At 37.6% G+C, this 23,888-nt stretch overlaps 1 protein-coding gene across 6 annotated transcripts in view; it reads left to right on the top strand.

Annotated features, from left to right (window-relative positions):
• WDHD1 (WD repeat and HMG-box DNA binding protein 1) overlaps positions 1 to 23,888 on the top strand; it is a 68,687-nt gene that overhangs the window by 17,939 nt on the left and 26,860 nt on the right. For all 6 annotated transcript variants that reach the window (XM_064292499.1, XM_064292501.1, XM_064292504.1 and 3 more), the window contains 6 exons: positions 4,491 to 4,701; positions 7,049 to 7,236; positions 9,009 to 9,193; positions 11,085 to 11,326; positions 13,435 to 13,572; positions 15,750 to 15,906. In XM_064292499.1, coding sequence (XP_064148569.1) covers positions 4,491 to 4,701; positions 7,049 to 7,236; positions 9,009 to 9,193; positions 11,085 to 11,326; positions 13,435 to 13,572; positions 15,750 to 15,906 — 1,121 coding nt within the window. The remainder of the gene's footprint in view (positions 1 to 4,490; positions 4,702 to 7,048; positions 7,237 to 9,008; positions 9,194 to 11,084; positions 11,327 to 13,434; positions 13,573 to 15,749; positions 15,907 to 23,888) is intronic.

Genomic DNA, 23,888 nt, shown 5'->3' with positions numbered 1-23,888 from the left:
ATATATGCATCTACCTCTGATCCTCCTGCAGCCTTCACTAAAACTACATTAGAGGAACTTTTAATACGCATAATCCCATAAGGATAAAGAAGACAAGTTGGATTGATGATAGTGACACAACTTTGGAGGCTGGAAAGCAGAAAGATGATTGAAAGCTAACTTTAGCATCTTAGAAAAGTTGAATCCCAAGACCATGGTGGGGAAAGCTGACGTATGCCTCAGTTGGCCTGGCTGAATCCCCAAAGGTTCAGAATTTGGTAGCACCAAAACCAAACCCACTGCCTTCGAGTCAGTAACTACTCATAGCAACCCTATAGGACAGAGAAGAACTGCCCCATAGAGTTTCCAAGGAGCACCTGGTGGATTTGAACTGCCAAACTTTTGGTTAGAAGACAAACTCTTTACCACTATGCCACCAGGGTTTCCTTGGTAGCACCAGGTACCTCTAAAAGTGAGGCCGAAAACAGGAGGATTGATTTAATAAGCAAGTAGATCTCTTCAATTCCAAAAACAGTGTGTATACCTCCATAAATATCCTGGTAGAACTGTGGAGATTTATTCTAATGGAAAAGGTAAAACTGAGAAGGTTTTTGGTCTTAGGTTCACTGGATACAGTTAAGTGGCATTAGGTAAAAGGGGAATACTGTCCTGGAAACAGAGGATTAAATGAAAGTATATACGGTTTAATATTCCCAGGCTTTTTTTTTTTTTACTCCTACTTGGCTCCTGGAACACTGTCAGCCAATCTTAGGCTTTTCAGGTAGCACATTGGAAGAATCATCTTTGGGGAATCTGCTCAAGAGAAAAGACCTAAAGAGAGAAAATTCTTAACTTCGGAAAAAATAAAAAGTTGTAAAAGAAAGGAAAAGTGATCATAATATACTACATTGTAAAGTGAAAATAGTAATAGTACTTACCGCTTAGAGTTATCGTGAAGATTTAATGAATTAGCACGTATGAAGAGTTAGAACAGTGCCTAGGACATAGTAAGCTCTTTATAAGTGTTAGCTAGTAGTGTTCTTATTCAAGTGTGAGTAGCATTTACCTGATAATAATCTAAACGCTGAATAGTGGCCCAGCCAAAATGAGAATACATCTATGTTGCGGGGAGTGGGAGAGAATAGCATGCATACATGGAGCAGGGGTGATTGTAAAAGGTGCCAAATCCTCATCTTCCATAGAGGGAAGTTAATAGAATCTGTTGAATAGCTAATGCTTCAAACTGAAAAGTCAAAAAAGCAGTAGAATATCCCTTACAAAAATTGAGGAAAGTATCAAAAGAGCTGAAAGGATTTCCTCTGCTGGGAAGTAAGTTGGGGGCTCTGCAGAGGACTTTTAATTTTCATAATAAGCCTTGTCAAACTGTTTGACTAATTTATATGCATGTGTAACATTGACAAAAACAAAAAGTAAATTAAAAAAAATTTTAGTTCAAAGGTCACTTCTTAGGAAATGTTCTTAACCCTTCTATCCAGAATTGGAGCCCTGGTGGTACAGTGGTTAAGAGCTCACTTTCAAACTAAAGGTTGGCAGTTCAAATCCACCAGCTGCTCCTTGGAAACCGTATGGGGCAGTTGTACTCTGTCCTATAGGGTCACTGATTTGGAATTGACTCGATGGCAACAGGTTTAGTTTTTGGTTTTGGTATCTAGAATTTGCCACTGTATCCTTTTTGCTTTTATTCTTCACAAAATATATTTCTGTCATAACACCTGTAACACTTTATGGTCCTCACCATAAATATAAGGCACACCCCCGCTTTCATAAGGCACACCCCCGCTTTCTAGTAAGAAAATCCAGAACCAGTTTTTGGCCCCAGCTTGATTATATAGACTTCTGGGCTATAGATGAAACTGTCAGATATCTCCTTACACCATTATTAAGTTAATTGTTCATACATCAAGCATGTTTAAATCTGTGAATCCAGAAATACTCTATCTGTTTTCTCTTTTTATTAAACATCAGTTTTATAGAGCACAATCATATTTACTTCCACTTAAAAGGTTTGAGATATAATCCTTTTGGAATCTTTGAATGCTACCATCACTAGAATTTTATATAAAACTATGTTTCTGTTGGCTTAACAATTGTAGTTTTCATTCATCCTATGGGAGTAACTTGTGCCCTGGTGGCACAGTGGTTAAAAAATTAGCAGTTCGACTTTAGATGAAGGGAAAGACAGCACACAGTACAGGGGAGGTCAGCACAATTGGACGAAACCGAAAGCAAAGAAGTTTCCTAAATAAACTGAATGCTTCGAAGGCCAGCGTAGTAGGGGCAGGGGCCTGGGGACCATGGTTTCAGGGGACATCTAAGTCAATTGGCATAATAAAATCTATTAAGAAAACATTCTGCATCCCACTTTGAAGAGTGGCATCTGGGGTCTTAAATGCCAACAAGCAGCCATCTAAGATGCATCTCAACCCACCTGGATCAAAGGAGAATGAAGAACACCAAGGACACAAGGCGATTACGAGCCCAAGAGACAGAAAGGGCCACATGAACCAGAGACTACATCATACTAAGACCAGAAGAACTAGATGGTGCCTGGCTACAACCGATGACTGCCGTGACAGGGAACACAACAGAGAACCCCTGAGGGAGCAGGAGAGCAGTGGGATGCAGACCCCAAATTCACATAAGACCAGACTTAATGGTCTAACTGAGACTAGAAGGACCCCAGTGGTCATGGCCCCCAGACCTTCTGTTGACCCAGGACAGGAACCATTCCCGAAGCCAATTCTTAGACATGGATTGGACTGGACAAAGGGTTGGACAGGGATGCTGGTGAGGAGTGAGCTTCTTGGATCGGGTAGACGCTTGAGGCTACGTTGGCATCTCCTGCCTGGAGGGGAGATGAGAGGGTGAAGGGGGCTAGAAGCTGGCGAAATGGACACGAAAAGAGAGAGTAGAGAGAGAGAGTAGGCTGTCTCATTAGAGGGAGAGTAATTGGGAGTGTATAGCAAGGTGTATATGGGTTTTTGTGTGAGAGACTGACTTGATTTGTAAACTTTCACTTAAAGCACAATAAAAATTATAAAAAAAAAAAAATTAGCAGTTCGAATCCACCTTGGAAACTCTGTGGGCAGTTATGCTGTGAGTTGGCATTGACTCAACAGCAATAGGCTCGGGCTTGTGATCCCTATAATGCATCTCCTTAGTATGTCACTTTTTAGAGTGATCTCAGAAGTTTGTCTATAGTAACGTCCAGCACTTGCAATGCTATGCTCCTGTTCCCAGGAATTAATGATCAAATCTTCGTTAAACAGTTTTTGCCTCCTTTTTTTTTCTGTTGTTTCTGTCAGTTGACCTGTATAAGCATTCAAAAAACTAGCTTTAACTGAGGTCATTGAAAGCAAATGTATCCTACCTAAGCAATATCTTGTTCAAAGTAAAGGTAAATGAGAGAATGTTTTACAGTATGAGAGACTTTGTAGGGACTTGATCATATTAATATAAGGTAACTTCCTTTCTGGGAAATAATTTTTTTTTTTAAATAAATTAATTTTGTTGTTGAGAATCTGGGGAATAAATTAAAAAAATTTTTTTTATTGTACTTTAGATGAAAGTTTTTAGAATAAACTAGCCTCTTATTAAACAGTTAGTACACATTGTTTTATGACATTGGTTAACAACCCCACAACTTGTCAACACTCTCCCTTCTCCACCTTGGATTCCCTATTACCAGCTTTCCTGTTCCCTCCTACCTTCTAGTCCTTGCCCCTGGGCTGGTGTGCCCCTTAGTCTTGTTTTGTTTTATGGGCCTGTCTAATCCTTGGCTGAAGGGTGAACCTCTCTCAGGGTTTTTCCAGTCTTTGTCAGACAAGTAGTCTGGTCTTTTTTTTTTTCTGTGGGTTAGAATTTTGTTCTACATTTTTCTCTAGCTCTGTCTGGGACCCTCTATTGTGATCCCTGTCAGAACAGTCAGTGGTGGTAGCCGGGCACCATCTAGTTGTGCTGGACTCAGTCTGGTGGAGGCCGTGGTCATTGTGGTCCATTAGTTCTTTGGGCTAATCTTTGCCTTGTGTTTTCAGTTTTCTTCATTCTCACTTGCTCCCGAAGGGGTGAGAACAGTGGATGGCCACTTACAGGCTTTTAAGACCCCAGATGCCATTTACCTAAGTAGAATGTAGGACATTTTCTTTATAAACTATGTTATGCCAATTGAGCTAGCTATTCCCTGAGACCATGGTGGGGAATAATTTTTGAGGAATAAAACCTTGCCTTATGTTTGGGCATATACAGTATTTGTTTACATGTCTTTCTCTGCACTCCTGCCCCATCCTCAGACTATAAGCCATTTAAAGTAAGGTCTGAGTCTTATATGAATATAAATACAATTCAAATAAATACAATTACTAATTCTTACATATCAAGGCATTTTCTCGCTTGGTAGAGTTTACTGGTACATGTTAAAGGATTGCCTTTTGAGTAATTGAATTTATCCAAATAATTGTCTAATCTTTCTAATTTTTATTAATTTTTTCAAGGTATCTAGCAGAGTAGAAAAGGATTACAATGACCTTTTTGATGGAGATGATGCAAGCAATGCTGATGATATCCTAAATGATAATGCAGCCAAGACCCCCTCTTTTTCAAAAGGAATTATAAATGATGGTGAGGATGACGATGACCTCATGCCGGCTTCAAGTCGTCCTAGACAGAGAAGTCACATCCTAGAAGATGATGAAAACTCAGTTGGTATGAATATGACTTTATGCATATGCTCATCTACTCTGTTGTTTAATATTTTTAATTTTTTATTAAAGTTATTGAATTTGTGGACTGCAGCTAAAGCAGTGCTTGAAGGGAAATTTATAGCATTAAATCCTTATATTAAAAAAGAAGGTGTCAAGTAAATGATCTATATAAAAAAAAAAAAAAACCTGTTGCCATTGAGTCAATTTCAACTCATAGTGACCCTATAGGACAGAGTAGAACTGCCCTGTAGATTTTCCAAGGAGCGGCTGATGGATTTGAACTGTTGACCTTTTGGTTGGCAGCCTGAGCTCTTAAGCACTGTGCCATCAGCACTCGTGGACATAGTAACCCAGAACCCAGTGCCGTCGATAGTAGTGAAGTTAAATTCTTAAGTGCACATTTAGTGCTAATTCACGAAAATAGTGTATGCGTTAGGAAATAGATTAAATGCAGAAAATTATTAAAATTTCACCTATTTCTTTTTCCTTTTTTTAGTATGGCTACTAGAAAATTAAAAATTACCTCGTGGCATAGTGGTTAAACGCTATGGCTGCTAACCAAGAAGTCTGCAGTTCGAATCTACCAGGTGCTCCTTGGAAACTCTATGAAGCAGTTCTACTCTGTCCTGTAGGGTTGTTATGAGTCGGAATCGACTCAGTGGCAGTGAGTTTTGGGTTTGGGGTATATTTTTGTAAGACATCACTACTGTTGATACTAAAAAATTAATAAGAGGATATTATGAACAACTTTGTGCCCATAAATTTAACAACTTAGATGAAGTGGATAAATTCCTTGAAAGACACAAACTGCCAAACTTAACTCAAGAAGAAATAGATAACCTGAACAGTACTGTATGTTTTAAAGAAATTGAATTTATAGTTAAAAGCCTACTAAGAAAGTGCTGTTGTAACAATTTACATCTTAAACTAACACATTTGAACATACCAGGTGAAATGCCAGTGTAACGGGGTAAATCGTGCTGCATTTAAATCATGCAGGGTTTATAGAACAGCAGTTTTCAAACATTTTGGTCTCAGGACCCTGTTATACTCTTAAAAATTATTGAATACTCTAAAGAGAGTTTTTTAATGGAATTATATCTATTGTTGTTCAGTACATTAGGAATTAAAACTGAAAAAGATTTTCAAAATATTTATTTATTCACTTAAAATAACATTAATTCTTTTTCATAAGAAATATTTTTTTATGAAAAATAGCTATATTTACCAAAACAAAAAAAAATACAGTAAGAAGAGTGGCATTGTTTTACCTTTTTGCATAGCTCTTTAATGTCTGGTTTAACAGAAGACAACCAGATTCTCTAGTCTGCTGCTGGATTCAGTCTGTTGCCATATATTATTTTTGCTTGAAGTATATGAAGAAAATTTGGCCTCAAACAGATATGTATCTTGAAAAGGAAGAAGTATCTTAATAGCCTGTTCAAATAAATATGGATAGTCTTCTTTGCTATAGTACCAAAACTTGACAAAAATGATAATTTCTTAAAGATTACTTTTAATGTAGAGTCTGAAACCTTTGCAGTGAAGTTTTTCAGCCCTGTTACATTAAAATCTGTTGGCTGTCTTGTACTTTGGATCTTTTGCCCATGTGTAATTTTGTTATGTATTCACTGGTAATCTGGAAAAGATTGGTCCCCTGCAGTTTGCAGACCTTCTGAATATTGACATATTTCATTATCCAATATAAAAAAAATTATTAGTATCATCACTGATTGCATCGGAAGTGTTTAAGTATTGAGACGCTGTCAAGCCTGCAATGGCAGATACAAGTTTCCGGTGTTCAAATATTTGCTTCAAAGCTTGGATTTTACCATTGGCAACAAGTACTGTCAGTTATTTTTCTTAAGTGACAGGCTCACTTCATTCATTTTCAAGAAAATGTTTGCCAAATGGTATTCCATTTGGCGAAAGCTGCTAGTTCAGCCTGTATCTCAACTAATTGTATAAGTGCTTTTTCCTGAGACCACCATCATACTTCAGTGTGATCGGAAGAGCTTTTTGTACATTTTCCATTTTAGTACACAGAATATTTTTAAAATGTATGCAAGGATCAAGATTTAATAAAATTAATATTTTTCACTCTACGTGAGTGCTGAGTGGTTGTAATGAAGTGCCGACAAATATAGTTTGGTGTCACTGCATCGATTCATGCTAAGATGCCGACAGTTTTACCAGCCATCAGTGTCAATGTCAACAGAGTGAAAGAGGCGAATAACATGTTAGTAGTGTTAACCATGAATGGAAAAGGGTATTAGATTCCATAATGCTTTTCTTTTTTCAGGCCACTGGTACTTATGATTCTCTAATTATAACCCTTGGTATTTTAGATATTACACTGCTAAAAAGTGGTTCTAGTCTTCTCAAAGAAGAGGAAGATGATGATCAGGCAGACAACATTCACAGTCTACCACTTGTATCATCCCAAAGGCCATTTTATGATGGGCCTATGCCAACTCCCCGACAAAAACCATTCCAGTCAGGCTCTACACCCTTGCATCTCACTCACAGGTTCATGGTAAGGCTTGGATCCATGTTTACTTTTAAATAGATTTTCACTATATTTTTGCTTGATAGAAAATATTTTTAAAAGTCTGTATTAATTGCCCTGGAGCATTTTGGCCAATTACAATTTTGTCTTTGGATTACTTTATGGTCAATTCAAAGTTTTCAATCTTATTTCAACTTTATTATTGAAAATAGCGTTAAATAAAAGTTTGCTTTGCAAAATGACATATAGTGAATATAATTAAATATGGCTGCATCTTTTTTTAAAAAAAATTTTTTTTCCCTACTTTAGATGAAGGTCTTCAGAACAAACTAGTTTCTCATGAAACAGTTAGTACATCTGTTGTTCTATGACATGGGTTAACAACCCCACGACAAGTCAACAGTCTTCCCTCTCAGCACTGGGTTCCCCATTGCCAGCTCCCCTGTTGTCCCCCACCGCCCCCCACCTTCCAGTCCCTGCCCCAGGGCTGGTGTGCCCATTTAGTCTTATTTTGTTTTATGGGCCTATCCAATCCTTGGCTGAAGGGTGAACCCCAGGAGTTACTTTGTTACTTAGCTGAAAGGGTGTTCGGGGGCCATGATCTCAGGGTTTCTCCAGTCTCTGTCAGGCCAGCAAGTCTGGTCTTTCTTTTTGAGTTAGACTTTTGTTCTACATTTTTCTCCAGCTCTGTCCAGGACCCTCTACTGTGATCCCCGTCAGAGCAGTCAGTGGTGGTAGCTGGGCACCATCTAGCTGTACTGGACTCAGTCTGGTGGTGGCCATGGTAGTTGTGGCCCATTAGTCCTTTGTAGTCTTTCCCTTATATCTTTAGTTTTCTTCATTCTTCCTTGCCCCCAAAGGGGTTAGACCAGTGGAGTATCCTAGATGGCTGCTCATACACTTTAAAGACCCAGACGCCACTCAACAGAGTAGAATGTAGAACATTTTTTTTATAAGCTGTGTTATGTAAATATGGCTGTATCTTGAACTACCTTTTGGCTATACTTCTGAACCTTATTTCTTATATTATTATACTAGTCTAGATATAGATTATGCTAATTCTTAAACACTAGTTAGAAGTTTTTTAGAAGGCAGATCCTAGTATACGATGCTAGAAGATAAGCGTTGTTAAAAAAAAAAAAAAAAAACTACCTTTTCCCCACATGCCACTCTTTTGCCTTAAGTTCAAGAACATTAAAAAGTTTACTATTTCTGTTTGCTAGTTATTTGAGGTTTTCCTTGATGAAGGCTTTGTTCTCCTTTTTGAAAGGTGTAGAAGTGGCATGGATTTGTACCTAAATATTAAGGATGATATTTTAATAAAATTTTTTATTGCTGTCAGTCATTATTATCATCAAGTAATAGATCTTAAATTTTTGATTAGTGTCAACTGTTTTATTTATAATTGTATTTGTTGTAAAGGAAAGATAACACTAGGGCCTAATGTGAGCCTATAATGGACATTAGTGGAAGGTAAGTTTTCTAGATGCTGTCAATTTATGTTGTCCTAAAATGTATATTTTTATTTCTATAATATAAACCAGTTAATTGGAACAGAAAAATCTGCTGTCTTTTGCATCCATATTTTCAATTAAACTACATTTTTGAAATGTTTCATTTGAAGAATTTTTTTTTTTTTAATGTTATAGCTGTTAGCGAAAACTATTTAGAGTTAGATGAACTCTGGTTCATAACTTAGATATTGAATTATAATATTTGTTAATTTGTGCTAATTTAGCCTACTGATTCTAGCAGCTTCAAATTTTCTCTGATTTGTGTTTAATCTTACATGTTTGTAGGTATGGAACTCTATTGGAATCATTCGCTGCTATAATGATGAGCAAGACAATGCCATAGATGTGGAGTTCCACGATACTTCCATACACCATGCAACACACTTATCAAACACTTTGAATTATACAGTAGCAGATCTTTCCCATGAAGCTATTTTGTTGGCATGTGAAAGCACTGATGAACTAACAAGGTAAATTCAATATTATTGGGAAGAATCTGGCACTGTTGAGCTGTTAGATACAGTTATTGAAGTTGAAGACAAAAAGTTAACAAAACAAAATGATATCTTTTGTAGAATGAAATTTCAGAAAGAAGAAAAGCAAAAAAAACAACACCACCAAACCAAACCCATTTCCGTCAAGTCAGTTCTGACTCATAGTGACCCTATAGAGGAGAACAGCCCCAAGGAGCACCTGGTGGATTCAAATTGCTGACCTTTTGTTTAGCAGCAGTAGCTCTTAACCACTGTGCCACCAGGGTTTCTTCAGAAAGAAAGAGTGTGGCACAAATATTAGCACACCCATAACACCTCAGAATGCAAATGTTTGTTTTTCTGCCCCAATTGTCCCATTGTTCCATTCTCTAACTGCATATCAAAATGATATGATTTGTAATGCAAGAGATTGAATTATTTTTTACATTGTTTTGTTTTTTACTACTATTACACCAGTAACACATGCTCATTGTAAATAAAAAATATCCCTTTGTAATTAATCTGCCCCCAGTTCTGGGCAACTACTGACCTGTTTTCTGTCAGTATAGGTTAGATTTGAAACCTCTCTAGGAAAAAGGAAAAACACACCCAAAAATGTTATCAATCTTTTTCATTAACAGTCTTTACTGTATATCCATTTGCTTTTTTTACTTAATGTATTTTGGCCTTCTTTACTTGTTTTTATTGATACGTAGGTAGATAGAGACAAAGTTATGATGGAAAGCAATGGATGCAGAATGAATTTTTTTTTTTTTTTTAAAGAAAATATTTTAGTCAGCATTTTGTTATTCCAGCCAGGTTATTCTCTCTTGATCTATCTGATCATAGTACTGATGCAAGTGATCATGGATTTTAATAACTCCCAGGTGATTTGAAGTTAAAATCTTTCTGATTGGATATATTAGCTCTTTGCTGCTTTTAAGTGTGGTCCACAAACTAGGAGCATGGGTCACCTGGGCGGTTCTTGGAAACACAGAATCGTCACCCCACTTCCCCAACCCCATCGAGTCAGCCCTACTGAATTAGAGTCTGCATCTTGACAGGATTTCCAGGTGACTGAGTGCACATTAAAGTCTGAGAAATACTTTATTAGGTCATTTTAACATTTTAATTGGTATTCTTGTTTACAAATTATAAAATCAACCCAATACTTCATTAGTAAGTCAGTTTATTAAAATAAATCACTATTGACTCGGTATCTCTAGCTTAGAATATCTTACACAATTATAACATTTATTTTCATGTACAATTTTGATTTTAGGTGTTCTTTGTTTTCCTTAGATATATTATTTCACAGCTGTATATAATGTTTCCTTTTCATTTTAAAGAGTTAGTCGTCTTGATTCCAAATGCTTATGATAGCTGCTTTTGTGTTAAATAATAACTTATATGTATGGATAAACATGCAAAGACTAGAAACATATCAAAATGTTAACATTGTTGGTAATCTCAGTAGTAGAACTATGTGTAATTTTCCCCGTTTTTGTTCTTCTATGTTAACATTTTTTTGCAGTGAGAACTTAACATTTTGATGCTTTCTTCCTTTTTTAAAATTTGGTTGTGATTTTGTAGGATAGGATCACACTCTGCATATAGTTTTTTAGCCTTCCTTATTTCATTTAATATTATGTTGTGAGCCTTTTCCTGTGTCATTAAATATTCTTGAAAAACATGGCTGCTAATGCTTTTAGTATAGTTCATTTTAAGGATAATTCATAATTCTTAAAGCCATTTCTCGTACAATTAGTTTCTAACAGAAAAAGAAATGATTTGGTTTTGTTACTGACTATCACGATTAGTTATATATGTATGTATATAAATATAAAATATGGAAATTTTATTGTTTCTGTCTTGTCTTAATTTTTAGCAAGCTTCACTGCCTGCATTTTAGTTCTTGGGATTCAAGCAAAGAGTGGATAGTAGATATGCCTCAAAACGAGGATATCGAAGCCATATGTCTTGGTCAGGGCTGGGCTGCTGCTGCCACTGGGGCCTTGCTCCTCCGACTGTTTACTATTGGAGGTGTTCAGAAAGAGGTCTTCAGCCTTCCTGGGCCCGTGGTGTCGATGGCAGGACATGGAGAACAGCTTTTCATTGTTTACCACAGAGGTAGATTATTCTCAGTCTTTTATCTTTGTGATTCTACCATTATCTGAAACAAAATGGAAATTATTTGAGCTTTTAAAAAAATATGCATACTTCCTTTTTGTTTTGGCTTATATACCTCCTTTCGCATTTACTTCAGCATGTGCATCAGTGTAATCTTTGATGTACAGTTTTTGGTGTTGTGTTCGCTAACAGCAATGAGAATATTTTCTTTGTAGAATTGTATTAGAGAATTCCAAGGTCAAGTTTGGTTAATTACTTGCATGTCTATATCTTACCTTTTGGTGACCACACTAAAGAACTTTCAGTGTTGAGATACCTCAAAAATAAACCTAACTCCTAGTGTGAAGAACCAAAACTACTTTGTGACTTTTGAAAAGTTGCTGCCTCATTTCCTCACCTCACATGCTGCCTTCATTCCCCACCATTATGCTAAGACTGGTCTTATCAAGGTTGTCAGTGATCTCTTTATGCTTATCTTTGTTAGTAATTCCTTTGGAAATACTTTAATCTCTTGGCTTGTGTAACATGACTCTCCTGATTTTTTTCCTCACTGGTACCCCTTCTTCAGCCCTTTTGCTGGCCCCTCCTCTTTTGCCTACCTCTTACTTGGAGGGCCCCCTCTTCTTTATTATTCTCTCTAGGTCATGGATTTTCAGTCTTTCTGGCGGCTAGCCACAGCAAGAAATACATTTTACATTGCTATTCAGTGCACACCTGCAAATGTAACTGAAATAAATGTCTCATGGATGATATTTACTCTTTGATTTGATTTTTCTTAAAATGCTAGTTGCAACTCTAAATTGATTTTATGACTCATAGGTCAAGAAAGTTAGAAAGACTACCCTGGGAATCTCATCAAGGCCCATGGCTTTAAATACATCCCTGTGTCTGTCACTTCTAAATCGGTATCACCAGCCCTGACCTCTCCGTCTATCTTTAGTCTTGGACATCCAACTGCCCACTTGGTCACAACAAAAATTTTGATTTTTTTTTCTTCCAAACTTGCTTCTTATTACTCGTCCCATCTCGGTAAATAGCATACTATCAGTCCAACTGTATCTCCTCTACTAACACCGTAATCCAACTCTGTTATAATCTGTTAGACATTTGTAATAGCTTCTTAACTAGTCTTTCAGCTTCAGTTCCTGCCTTCCACAATCCATTCTCCACACAGCCTCGGTGATCTTTTAAAAACATAAGTCAGATCACATTTCTCTTCATAGCATTCTGATGACTTCTCATTACACTTATAATAAAAATAAAGGTTCTTATTATGGCTAGCATGGTCCTACATGATCTGACCTTTGCCTGCCTCTTCAACCTCATTCTTACCACCTTCTCCTTGTTACCATGTTCTGGCCAGACTGGCTTCTTTCTGCTCTTCTGTTCCTCCAAGCTTGTTGCTGCCTTAGGACCTTTTCATCAGCTGTTCCCTCTGTCTACTGCAGTACTCTTCCCCCAGTGTTTGTGGCTGGCTCCAGTTTACAACTCATATCTCAGTTTAAATTTCACTCTCTCAAAGAGGCCGCCCAGACTATCCAACCTAAAGTAGCCACTCAGTCTGGCACTCTAAAACACTTACCTGATGCCTTAACACATACCTGATGCCATCAAGCCATTTCCTACTCATAGTGACCCTACAGTACAGTGTATAACTGCCCCATAGGGATTCCAAGGAGTGGCTGGTGGATTTAAACTGCCATCCTTTTGGTTAGCAGCCAAGCTCTTAACCACTGAGCCACCAGGGCTCCATTTTAACACTTAGCACTTGTTATTTTTGTTTGTGTGTGTATATGTGTGTGTGTTTGTCTCTATTCTTTCATCTGAATATAAATTGCATGAGAACAGTGATCTAAGACAGTGCCTGGCACATAGTAAGCTCTCTGTAAACATGAGTGAATAAATAACCACTTTATGTGTCCATGTAACATATTATTGTGTTTCTAATATTTGAATGGTGCCTCATTTTACGTAGGTTATCCATAAAAAATAGTGCTACCTAATCTAGAATTTATCACAAAATGAATTCAATTCACAGAAAATAACTTAGACTGCATTATAGCTGAATAATCTTCGATGTCTAATTTGTGTCTACATTTTTTCATCAGGCACAGGATTTGATGGGGATCAGTGCCTTGGAGTTCAACTGCTAGAGCTGGGGAGAAAGAAAAAACAAATTCTGCGTGGTGACCCTCTTCCTCTTACAAGGAAATCCTACCTTACATGGGTTGGATTTTCAGCTGAAGGCAAGATAAATTTATTTCTTCATACTAAAGACTTTTTTTCAAGAAGAAAAATGTTTCATTGTTTTATTCCTAATTAGTTTCTTTAAAGATAAATTGTATTTTATATTTAAATTCTTTATTTTAATATGTTAGAAAAACTGGAAACTGGTATTGTTAGGCAAGGTAGCCATTGTTTTATGTATGAGAGCTGTTCATGAGAATTCTGATTAGAAAACTACAAAGATGGAAGTAAACGAAGTGTTTATTAGATACCAAGGAGGAAGTACAAATCAATGGTGAAGTGTGGCTTTTCCAGCAGATTCTACAGAGAAGTCCGGAACTTTCTAGAGCTGCGCAATCCACTAGCGTAGCCACTGGCCACATGTGGCTCGGGCGCCCTTGAAATCTGGCTAATCTGAGTTGAGATGTGCTGTGAGTGTAAAATACACGCAGGATTTCGAAGACTTAGTATGAAAAAAGCACGTAAAATATCTCATTAGTATTTCTTTTATGTTGATTGCATGTTAAAATGATAATAATTTGATATATTGGGTTAAATATATTATTAAAATTAGTTTCACTTTTTTTTGGTTACTTTTTTAATGTCACCCTCGTTGTTGGTTGCTGTCGAGTCAATTCCGACTCATGGGAAACCCAAGTATGTAGAATAGTACTGCCCTCCGTAGGGTGTTCAAGGCTGTGACCTTTCAGGAGCAGATCATCAGGCCTTACTTCTGAGGTGCCTGTAGGTGGGTTTGAGCCCTTAGCTTTTGGTTAGTAGTCCAGCACTTAAACCATCTGCATCACCTAGGGACTCCTATCGTGGGTCTCTCATCAAAACCAAACTCACTGCTGTCGAGTTGATTCTAACTCATACTGACCCTATAGGACAGAGCAGAACTGCTCCATCATAGGGTTTCCAGGGAGGAGCTGGTAGATTCGAACTGCTGACCTTTTGGTTAGCAGCCGAGCCCTTAACTGTCATACCACCAGGGCTCCATTGTGGCTCTAGAAAATGAAAAATGGTTTTTGTGGCTCACATGATACTTCTGTTGAATAGTGCTGTTGTAAAATCATTTAATAGTGGCTTATGACACTTTTTTTTTTTTTATGACACGTGAGAGGAGCCATGGTGGCACAGTGGTTAAAGTGCTTGAGTACAAACCTAAAGGTAAACAGTTCGAACCCACCAATTGCTCTGTGGGAGAAAGATGTGGCAGTCTGCTTCCGTAAAGATGACAGCCTTGGAAACCCTATGGGGCAGTTCTACTCTGTCCTGTGGGGTCTCTATGAATCGGAATTGACGCTATAGCAGCGGGTTTGGTTTTTTGGTTTATGACAGATGATTTGCGGGACACTGAAGAGTACCTTATCTTACGGTCCTGTTAACCCTGTCTCAAGAGCTTAAATATTTCACTTGTTGGAGATTTGTGCCCTTCAGTTACATTACTGGAAACTCATTCGTCTTTTAAAAAAAGTTCAAATATTTCTTGACATTTTTTTCATTAGGATATTATTAGTCATTTGCACTTTAGTAATTGACTGTTCTTATAGCTTTATCTTACAGCTTTTCTTTACCCCAAGCATTTATCAGATGCAGACTCTGAGGACACTGTTGTTTGCAGAGTGGCAAGGGTGTGAAGCCACAGATAAAAGAAGGGGTAATTAAGTAATTTGCTGTGTGCTTTCTGAGGTGGGGGTAGAGTACATGGGAAACAGGAAGCTTACCTGTTTTCCTAGGAGAGAATTGCTGGGGACAGGACAGTGTCTAGGCCAAGATAGAGAGGGAGGAAGAAGAGTCCCAGAGACAAATTTGCAGTAGATTCTGGTCATTTGTCTGCCTCTCTTAATTAGGGAGCCTTCAGATTCAAGCTTAATTTTTTTTTTTTTTTTGCTGAAACTGACTTAAAAAGTATTATTGGTGTATTCCAGCAGGTGGCATAGTTTTCCCTGACACTGCCAGTTTTTTCTCTTTATTTGGGTGAATTTTAGGTATACCACATGCAATTTTATTTCGTCTTCAGTTAGGTCTTACTCTATTCAGTTAATGACATTTTGTAGGAAATAATCTCGGATTTTGCCTTTTTGTTTTGTTTGTTTTTGCTTTTGAAATGAAAGTTGATTCACTGGTATCTATTTTTTGAATAGAATTTCTGCAGCTATGTCTCCAAGTGATTTCTTTTTCTCTTGGCATATAGGTACTCCCTGTTATGTGGATTCAGAGGGCATTGTTCGAATGCTTAACAGGGGACTTGGTAATACATGGACTCCTGTGTGTGACACAAGAGAACACTGCAAGGGAAAGTCTGACCACTACTGGGTGGTTGGTGTCCATGAGAACCCCCAGCAGCTGAGGTGGGCTATTAGAAAATGAAGCCTAAAGTTCACTTTTTGTAAAAAGTACTTTGAGATTCTCTGAATCGTGCTCTTCAAGTATATTTGTTTATTCGTCTTTCGCCTTGGTCCATTTAGTTGCTTTCCATATCCATCAAATTGGGAATTTGTTTACATTCACTTTGAAGTTTTTAAGTAGTTGCTTAACTTGAAATTGGTTGAACAAAATAGAAGTTAAGTTTATCAGTGTGACCTGAGCATCACTTTAGGCAGACGTAGGGGTGAGAGGGTGTTTCTGGTTAAGTGTGGCATTGCACCTTTTATTTTATAGCCTTTTATTTTAAACTGTGACTTAGAATTGAATGTATATAATTTAATTGCTTTTTCAGATTTTTAGCTTGATTATGGTAACAGGGGAGAGGGGTGGTAAAAATTGCAATATGTAATTGACTACCCATTGCCATCGAGTCAATTCCGATTCATAGCAGCCCTGTAGGACAGAGTAGAACTGCCCCATAGGGTTTCCAAGGCTGTAATCTTTACGGAAACAGACTGCCACATCTTTCTCCTGTGGGTTTGAACTGCCAACCCTTAACCACTGCACCACTAGGGCTCCTTTGTAATTGACTACAAGTGTAGAAGTCTCATTCAGCATTGTCTTAAAAATTTCTTCTTTTTTTATACCTGATACCTTCTTGGTCTAAAGATTGTCTGCAACATTGTGTAGGTACTTGGAAAACAAAGAGTCCTCTGCTTTCATGGAGCTTGTAGACTGATAGGGTAGGTAGATAATAAACAAGTAAAATACTAATTATAGCTTTGGATAAATGCCAGTAGTTAATCTGACCAGATCCATGATGGAGAAAAACAGAAGAGATATTCTAGTTGGGAAGATCATGGAGGACTCTTAAAGGAGGTAGCATTTAAAATGAGACCTGGAGGCAAAGGAGTCTGTTATGGAAGAGTGAAATGAAGAGTATTCCACGCACAGAAGAAGGCACATACAAAGGCCCTGAGGTTAGAAAGAAATTGGTGTGTTTGAGGAATTAAAAGGATGTAAACATGGCTAGAGTACATGAAGCAAGGGATGATGGTGGCAGAAATCCAAGATGATATCATAGTGTTGGACACAGGCTATATTACAGGCCAAGGTAGAGAATTTTGGATTCTATTTGAAGTGTATCAGGGTTTTGTCAGTGTATTCAAGGGTTTTATTGAAGGAAAAAAATGTAATCAGATTTATGATATAAGAAGTAAATATGTGTGATACATGGATTGGAAGGGGTAAGAATAGAAGTGGGGAGACCAGTTGTCAGCCAGGGGACTTATCCCTTCCACTGGGAATGTTTGGAAATGTGGGGTATTATTTTTAGTTATCACAGTGGCTAAGGGTCACTTGCGTTTAGAGAGCTGGGGCCAGGGTTGCTAAATATCCTATAATGTGCTGGGTGGTCCTGCTCAGCTACGAATTGTCCTTCCACACCTGTCGTCAGTGTCACCATTGCAAAGCACCAAGGAGAGTTTTGCAGTCATTTAACTGAGATATGACTATGGTTTGTACTAGTGTGGGGGCAGTGGAAACGAAGAGAAGTAGTAGTTAAGCGCTCAGCTCCTAATCAAAAGGTCAGTGGTTTGAACCCACCAGCCACTCTAAGGGGGAAAGATGTGGCAGTCGGCTTCCATGAAAATTGGAAACCCTATGGGGCAGTTCTGTCCGTCCTATAGGGTTCCTATGAGTTGGTATTGACTCGACAGCAGCGAGTAGATTCAAGATAGACGCAGAGCTTGCAGGAAGATTGGGGGTTGGGAGTGAGAGAGAAGAATCAATAATGACAACCATGATTCTAATTTTAGCAAGTGGGTGGATCTCGGTACCATTTATAGAAATAAAAACCCCACTAAAAGGGAGACAGAAATTCCCTTTTGGATGTGTTAAGTTTGGAATGCCTATGAAACATTCAAATGAAGGTATTAAGATCCTGGAATGTAAGAAAGCCTTGGTGGCACAGTGATTAAAGCGCTTGGCTGCTTAACCGAAAGGTCGACAGTTTGAACCCACTGGCCACGGGAGAAAGGTGTGGCAGTCTGCTTTGAAAGATTACAGCCCTGGGAGCCCTATGGGGCAGTTATACTCTGTCCTACAGGATCGTTATGAATTGGAATCGACCTGATGGCAGTGGGTTTGGTTTTGGTTTAGGGAGTGTAAGTTTGGAGTTCAAAAGAAAAATTTTGGCTGCAGATATAAATTTGGGAGTCACCAGAATATAGGCGGTGTTTAAAGTCATAGTAAGAAATAGAATAAGGGAGAAGAAAAAAGATCTCAGGACCCAACCCTAAAAAATTCTAACTTTTCAAGGTCAGATACTGGAGTAGAAGCTTTTGAATAAGAAAAGGAAGGATAAGCTAAGCAAGTAAGAGAAGAATCACCTGAAGAATCTCATATCAAACTGTTAAGTAGAGAGTATTTCAAGAAAAAGGCAGCCAGAAAGGGAAATACAAATGGCTCTTAAATATATGAAAAAGATAATTGATGTTATTCAAAATACGCTAAGTACAAATTAAAACTAAAAAAGGGAATTCATTTTTACCTCTCCGATTGGGAAAATCTGCATGTTTGATAACACCCTTGGTTGGTGAGGCTGTGGAGAAGTGATCACTTTCATGCATTGCTGATGGGAATATAACTTGGTATAATCCCTGTGGAGGGCATTTTATCAAGAACAACAAAATTAAAAGAAATGCATGTGCACTTTGATCCAACAGTTCTGCTTTTAGGATTTGCCCTACAGATAAGCTGTTGTTGTGTGCCATCCAGTTGATTCCAACTCATAGCAACCCTATAGGACAGGGTAGAACTGCTCCATAGGATTTCCAAGGGTGTAATCTTTCTGAGAACAGATCTCCTGGACTTTTCTCCTGTGGAATGGCTGCTGGGTTCAAACCCCTCGACCTTTGGATTAGCAGCCGAGTGCTTTACTATTACACCACCAGGACTCCTTTACAGATACACTAGTCCCTGGCTATTTATTCAAAGTGTTATCCACAGACTAGCCCCATCAGTGTCATCAGGAGCTTGTTAGAAATGCTGAATCTCGGCCTCACATCAGACCTGTAGTTTAACAAGATCTGCAGGTGATTGGTGTGCAGGTTAAAGTTTGGCAAGTACTACTGCTAGTATATGTGGAAAGTGATACAGGCAAAAGGTTGTTAACTGTGGGATTCTTAATATTAGCAAAAGATTGGGAACTTAAATTTCCATTAGTAGAGAAATACACTCTTTCTGCACATGTATATGCTACAGTAGCTTTTAAAAAGGCAAATCATATATCTGCTAAGGAATGTGTATCAACAATATATAAAGAACTCTTATAACTCAACAATAAAAAGACAAATAACCCAATTTAAAAACGAATGAATGATCTGAGTAGATATTTCTCCAAAGAAGTTTACAAATGGCCAATAAGCTCATGAAAACATCACTAGTCATCAGGGAAATGGAGAGCAAAATTATAATATGATACCACTTCACACCCACTAGTAAATCTATAATAAAAAGAGATAATAGCAAGTGTTGGCAAGGAGATGAATTAATTGGAACCCTTGTACATTGTTGGTAGGGATTTAAAATAGAGCAGTTTGGCAGTTCCTCAAAAGGTTAAACGCAGTCACCATGTAACCCAGCAATTCCACTCCTAGATATATAACCAAGAGAACTGAAAACACACGTCCACATAATCACTCGTACGTGACTGCCCATAGCAGTGTTATTCATAATAGCTAAAAATGAAAGCAATGCAAATGCCCACTAACTGACGAATGGATAAACAAAATGTTTTTTTAAATATTCCATAACCCTATGGTGTATTATTCAGCTATAAAAAGGAATGAAGTACTGCTACATGCTATAATGTGGAAGAGTCTTGAAAATATTATAAAGTGAAGGAATCAGAAACAAAAGACCATATTATATGATTTTTTTTGTATGAAATGTCGAGAACAGGCCAATCCATAAAGAGAAAGCAGATTAGTGGTTGCCTTGGAAAGGAGAGTGGGGAATAGGGAGTGACTGCTAATGGGTTCAGGGTTTCTTTTTGGAGTGATGAAAATATTCTGGAAGTAAATAGTGGTGGTGGATACCTAACTGAGCATACTAAAAGCCACTGAACTGTACAGTCTGTGGTATCATATGGCAATGGTACACTCTGTGTAAACTCTGGTATGTGAATTATATCTTACTAAAACTCATTTTTTACAAGAAGGGTGAGAACACTATTGATGTGGAAAGATCTATAAGATATGTTAAGTGAAAAAATACTGTTTGTGTAAAAGGGGAGAAGGAATAAGAATATATAATTGTATTTATTTATACATATATGCAAAAGGATTTCTGGAAGAGTAAAAATGGAAACTAACAACTATAGTTGCCTGGTAGAGAGAAACTCACGGAATAGGAGACTTTTCTCTGTGTTCCTTTTTATAATTTTTGAGCATGTGAATGTATTACTTGTTCAAAAACTAATTGAATTAAATTTTTTTTTTTTTTTAAATGAAAAAGGCAACTCAGTCACCTGAATTGAATAAGGCTGGCAGTCAAGTTTAAGATGACGTCTGAATCTGGCTACATAGAAATTATTGGTGACCCTTATAAAAGTGGTGTTAGTGGCATGATAAAATGTCAAATTACAGATTGGGGTGGATTGAAAGCATGGTAGGTAAAGAAGTTACCAGAATATATAGACAACCCTTCAGGAAGTTTGGTTAGGAAGAGGAGCAGAGACATAGGGTGGTATCTAGAGAAGGATGAGAAGTTAAGTAAGGGATTATTTAGCTTGGATGATTCTAGAGCATTTTCGTAATCTGTCGGCAATGAATTCAGTAGGGAAGCTGAAATTGACAATGTAAAAAAGAGGAGACAAAGGAATGAAATCCTCAAAAGAAAAAAAAAAAGATGATAGATTTTAGACCATGTTTCTAAAATAGGAAGATAAGACATTTTATCAGTTGTAATGGATTCTTGTCTAATGGCATCTGTTTTGTCAGCGGATTATGAAGCAAAGTTAAGGATTTTTGAAAGTTGTGTTTGGCAGTATGGAATGTTTGAGAAGAAAATACGACATAGGCTTGTAGAATGTAAAATAGAATTTAGTAGAGAGCTATAGAGGAATTGCTGATTATAGTTTCTGTATGTCTTGTCTTTTCTTCAAAATCTCCAGGTATTACATCGTTGACGTATTTAGTGTCTATCAGGGAGAGTATATCGTTAGTTAACTATTTTTAACAGTTCTCAGGGTATAGGTTGTTCTCAGGAATTCCATACATGTCCATTTCCAGGAATCAAAACTAGTAATTCGAATTAAAGAGCTTATGTTCTGTTTCAAAAAGAGATTAAGTTCTGAGCCTGTAAGGATTTTTACTATTCCATGTAATGCTTATCCAAGCGAGATGATTCATTTTGTTAGTGATCTTGAGGTATATGAAGTTATTCATTTACAGTGAATTTACAATGAATAATTTTCTTTTTGCATTTAATTTAGTATTATAAGTATTTTATCAAGTTCAATTTTTGCACCCCTGATAATTTATATACCCGGCTTCGTTTTCTTAACCTGCTTTTCAGTTAAGATCTGTGAAGGATTTTAATTCTCATTAAAAGTCATGATAATTGCAGCTGATAACATTTAACCATTAAATTCAACGTGAGATAAAGAAATAATGGACTCTAAGTTATAGCTTTTGGGCTTGGAAGGATTTTAGAAATTGTTTAGGCCGGTGGCTCCTGACATTTTTAAGTATAAGAGCCTTTATAAAACATTTCGTGACCCTCAGATGATAGTAGCTGTATATTTAGTATCAGTTGATAGGGAATATTCATAATAACTAAACGGTTCTATAGATCTAAGAACTATATTTTAACATAAATTCGTATATACAAATCATATTATCTACATGCATGTGAAAATTCTAGTACCTAAAGTGGAAGCAGTTTTTTAATTCAGTCCACGGACAATTCACAGTGCCTGCCTTAGCTAGTGCTGCTGTAACAAATACCACAGCTGGCCTTTAACACCTCATTTCTTCACAATTTAGGAGGTCAGAAGTCCAAATTCAGGGCAACAGCTCTAGGGGAAAGCCTTCTTTCTCTCTTTGTTCTGGGTGAAAATCCTATCAGCTTCTCTAGCCCTGGGGTTTCTTGATTCCTTGGAGATCTCCATGTGGCATCTATCTTTCCTCCCATTTGTGTTTGCTTGTCTCTGTGCTTAAGGTGTTCTTTTTATTTCAAAGATGATTAGGTTTAAGACACACCTACACATTAATATAACAAATAAAACCCCATTTCCAAATGGGATTACATCCACAGGTATAGGGGTTAGAATTCCAAAGCATATTTTGAGGGCGGTACAGTTCAATCCATAATAGTACCTATGTAAATTTACAGACCCTTTGCAATAGCTCAGTAGTCCCACAGGGGAAAAATGCACAAAGAATGGGAACCACTGGTTTTTGGTCCATATCCCTGCCTTCAACCCCAGCTCTTCTGCTCAATTTTTACATATGAGAAAACCAAGGTTTGAAAAGGTAAAGTACCTTAGTTAGTTAGTGGCAACTTTTTTTTTTTTTCCTGTATTGAAATACCGGAACAATGGGAGTCGAGTTGATAAGTAGGTTGAAAATAAGCACAACTCCCTCAAGGACCAGCTTATTGCAGGAAAATAATTGAATTATTGAGGGGACTCTTATACAGTAGACAAATAGTTTCAAAACCAGGTATCTACTTTGAAACACCAAGAAGGTACGCTGAGAAACCTGTTCATAAAAATGTATTTATTTGCATATGCTGTAATAAATTGATTTCAGGATGTTTTTCATATTTTCCTAACTATTCTGGAAGAGAAAACCCTAATGGTGTAGTGGTTAAGTGCTACGGCTGCTAACCAAAAGGTCAGCAGATCGAATCCACCAGGCTCTCCTTGGAAACTCTATGGGGCAGTTCTACTCTGTCCTATAGCGTCACTATGAGTTGGAATCAACTCAGCAGCAATGGGTTTGGTTTCAGGTGTTTTATTCTGGAAGAATAAACTTGAAAAAGAGTATTTTCAAAGATTGGAAGCTATACTTGTCAGTATACTCACTGTGCTTTTCATACCAGCTTTGTTTATGTATAGACACATCTACAGATGATCAGGAAACCCTGGTGGCGTAGTGGTTAAGTGCTATGGCTGCTGACCAAGGGGTTGGCAGTTCAAATCCACCAGGCGCTCTTTGGAAACTCTATGGCACAGTTCTACTCTGTCCCATAGGGTCGCTATGAGTCAGAATCAACTCAAGGGCACTGGGTTTGGTTTTTTTGTTTTGACAGATAATTAATTTCCTTCACATACATGAAGATCTGGAGAAGAAAATTCTACAAACACCGTTAGTAGTCTGCTGCTGTGTTTGATGAGACTTACCTATCCTTGCTATCAAGAAATTCATCCTTGTGTTTATTTAGATTGAATGTTTCTGTTTGCTCACTTAGTATTTGTGGTGAAGATAGTGAACTATGCTCTTCTGGAAAGGCAGTGTTGGCTAATGATCCAGAGCTTGAGCTCTGGAGTCACACTGTCTGCTGTGGTGTTCTGGTTGAAATGCCTACTGTCTAGCCCTGGCCATCCTACTCAGACTCTCTGTGCCTCTGTTTCCTCATCACTAAAACCGGGATGATACTAGTACCTGTCTCACAAAATTGTGAAGATGAAATATGTTAGTACATAGAGTGTACTTGGAACAGTACATAGAGTGTACTTGGAACTAACATTTAGTTAGTGTTTAGTGAATGATAGTTGTTAATAGGAGTTTCTGAGTGGTGCACACGGTTAAGTGCTCAACTACTAGCCAAAAGGTTGGCGATTCAAAACCACCCAGAGGCACCTTGGAAGACAGACCTGGCAATCTGCTTCTGAAAGGTCACAGCCTTGAAAACTCTATGGAGCAATTCTACTTTGCACATATGGAGTTGCCATGAG

This window comes from Loxodonta africana, chromosome 10 (genome assembly GCF_030014295.1).
Source record: "Loxodonta africana isolate mLoxAfr1 chromosome 10, mLoxAfr1.hap2, whole genome shotgun sequence".
Classification (NCBI taxonomy): domain Eukaryota; kingdom Metazoa; phylum Chordata; class Mammalia; order Proboscidea; family Elephantidae; genus Loxodonta; species Loxodonta africana.
Note: the sequence above shows the minus strand (reverse complement) of the source record. Positions and strands in the feature narration are given on the sequence as shown.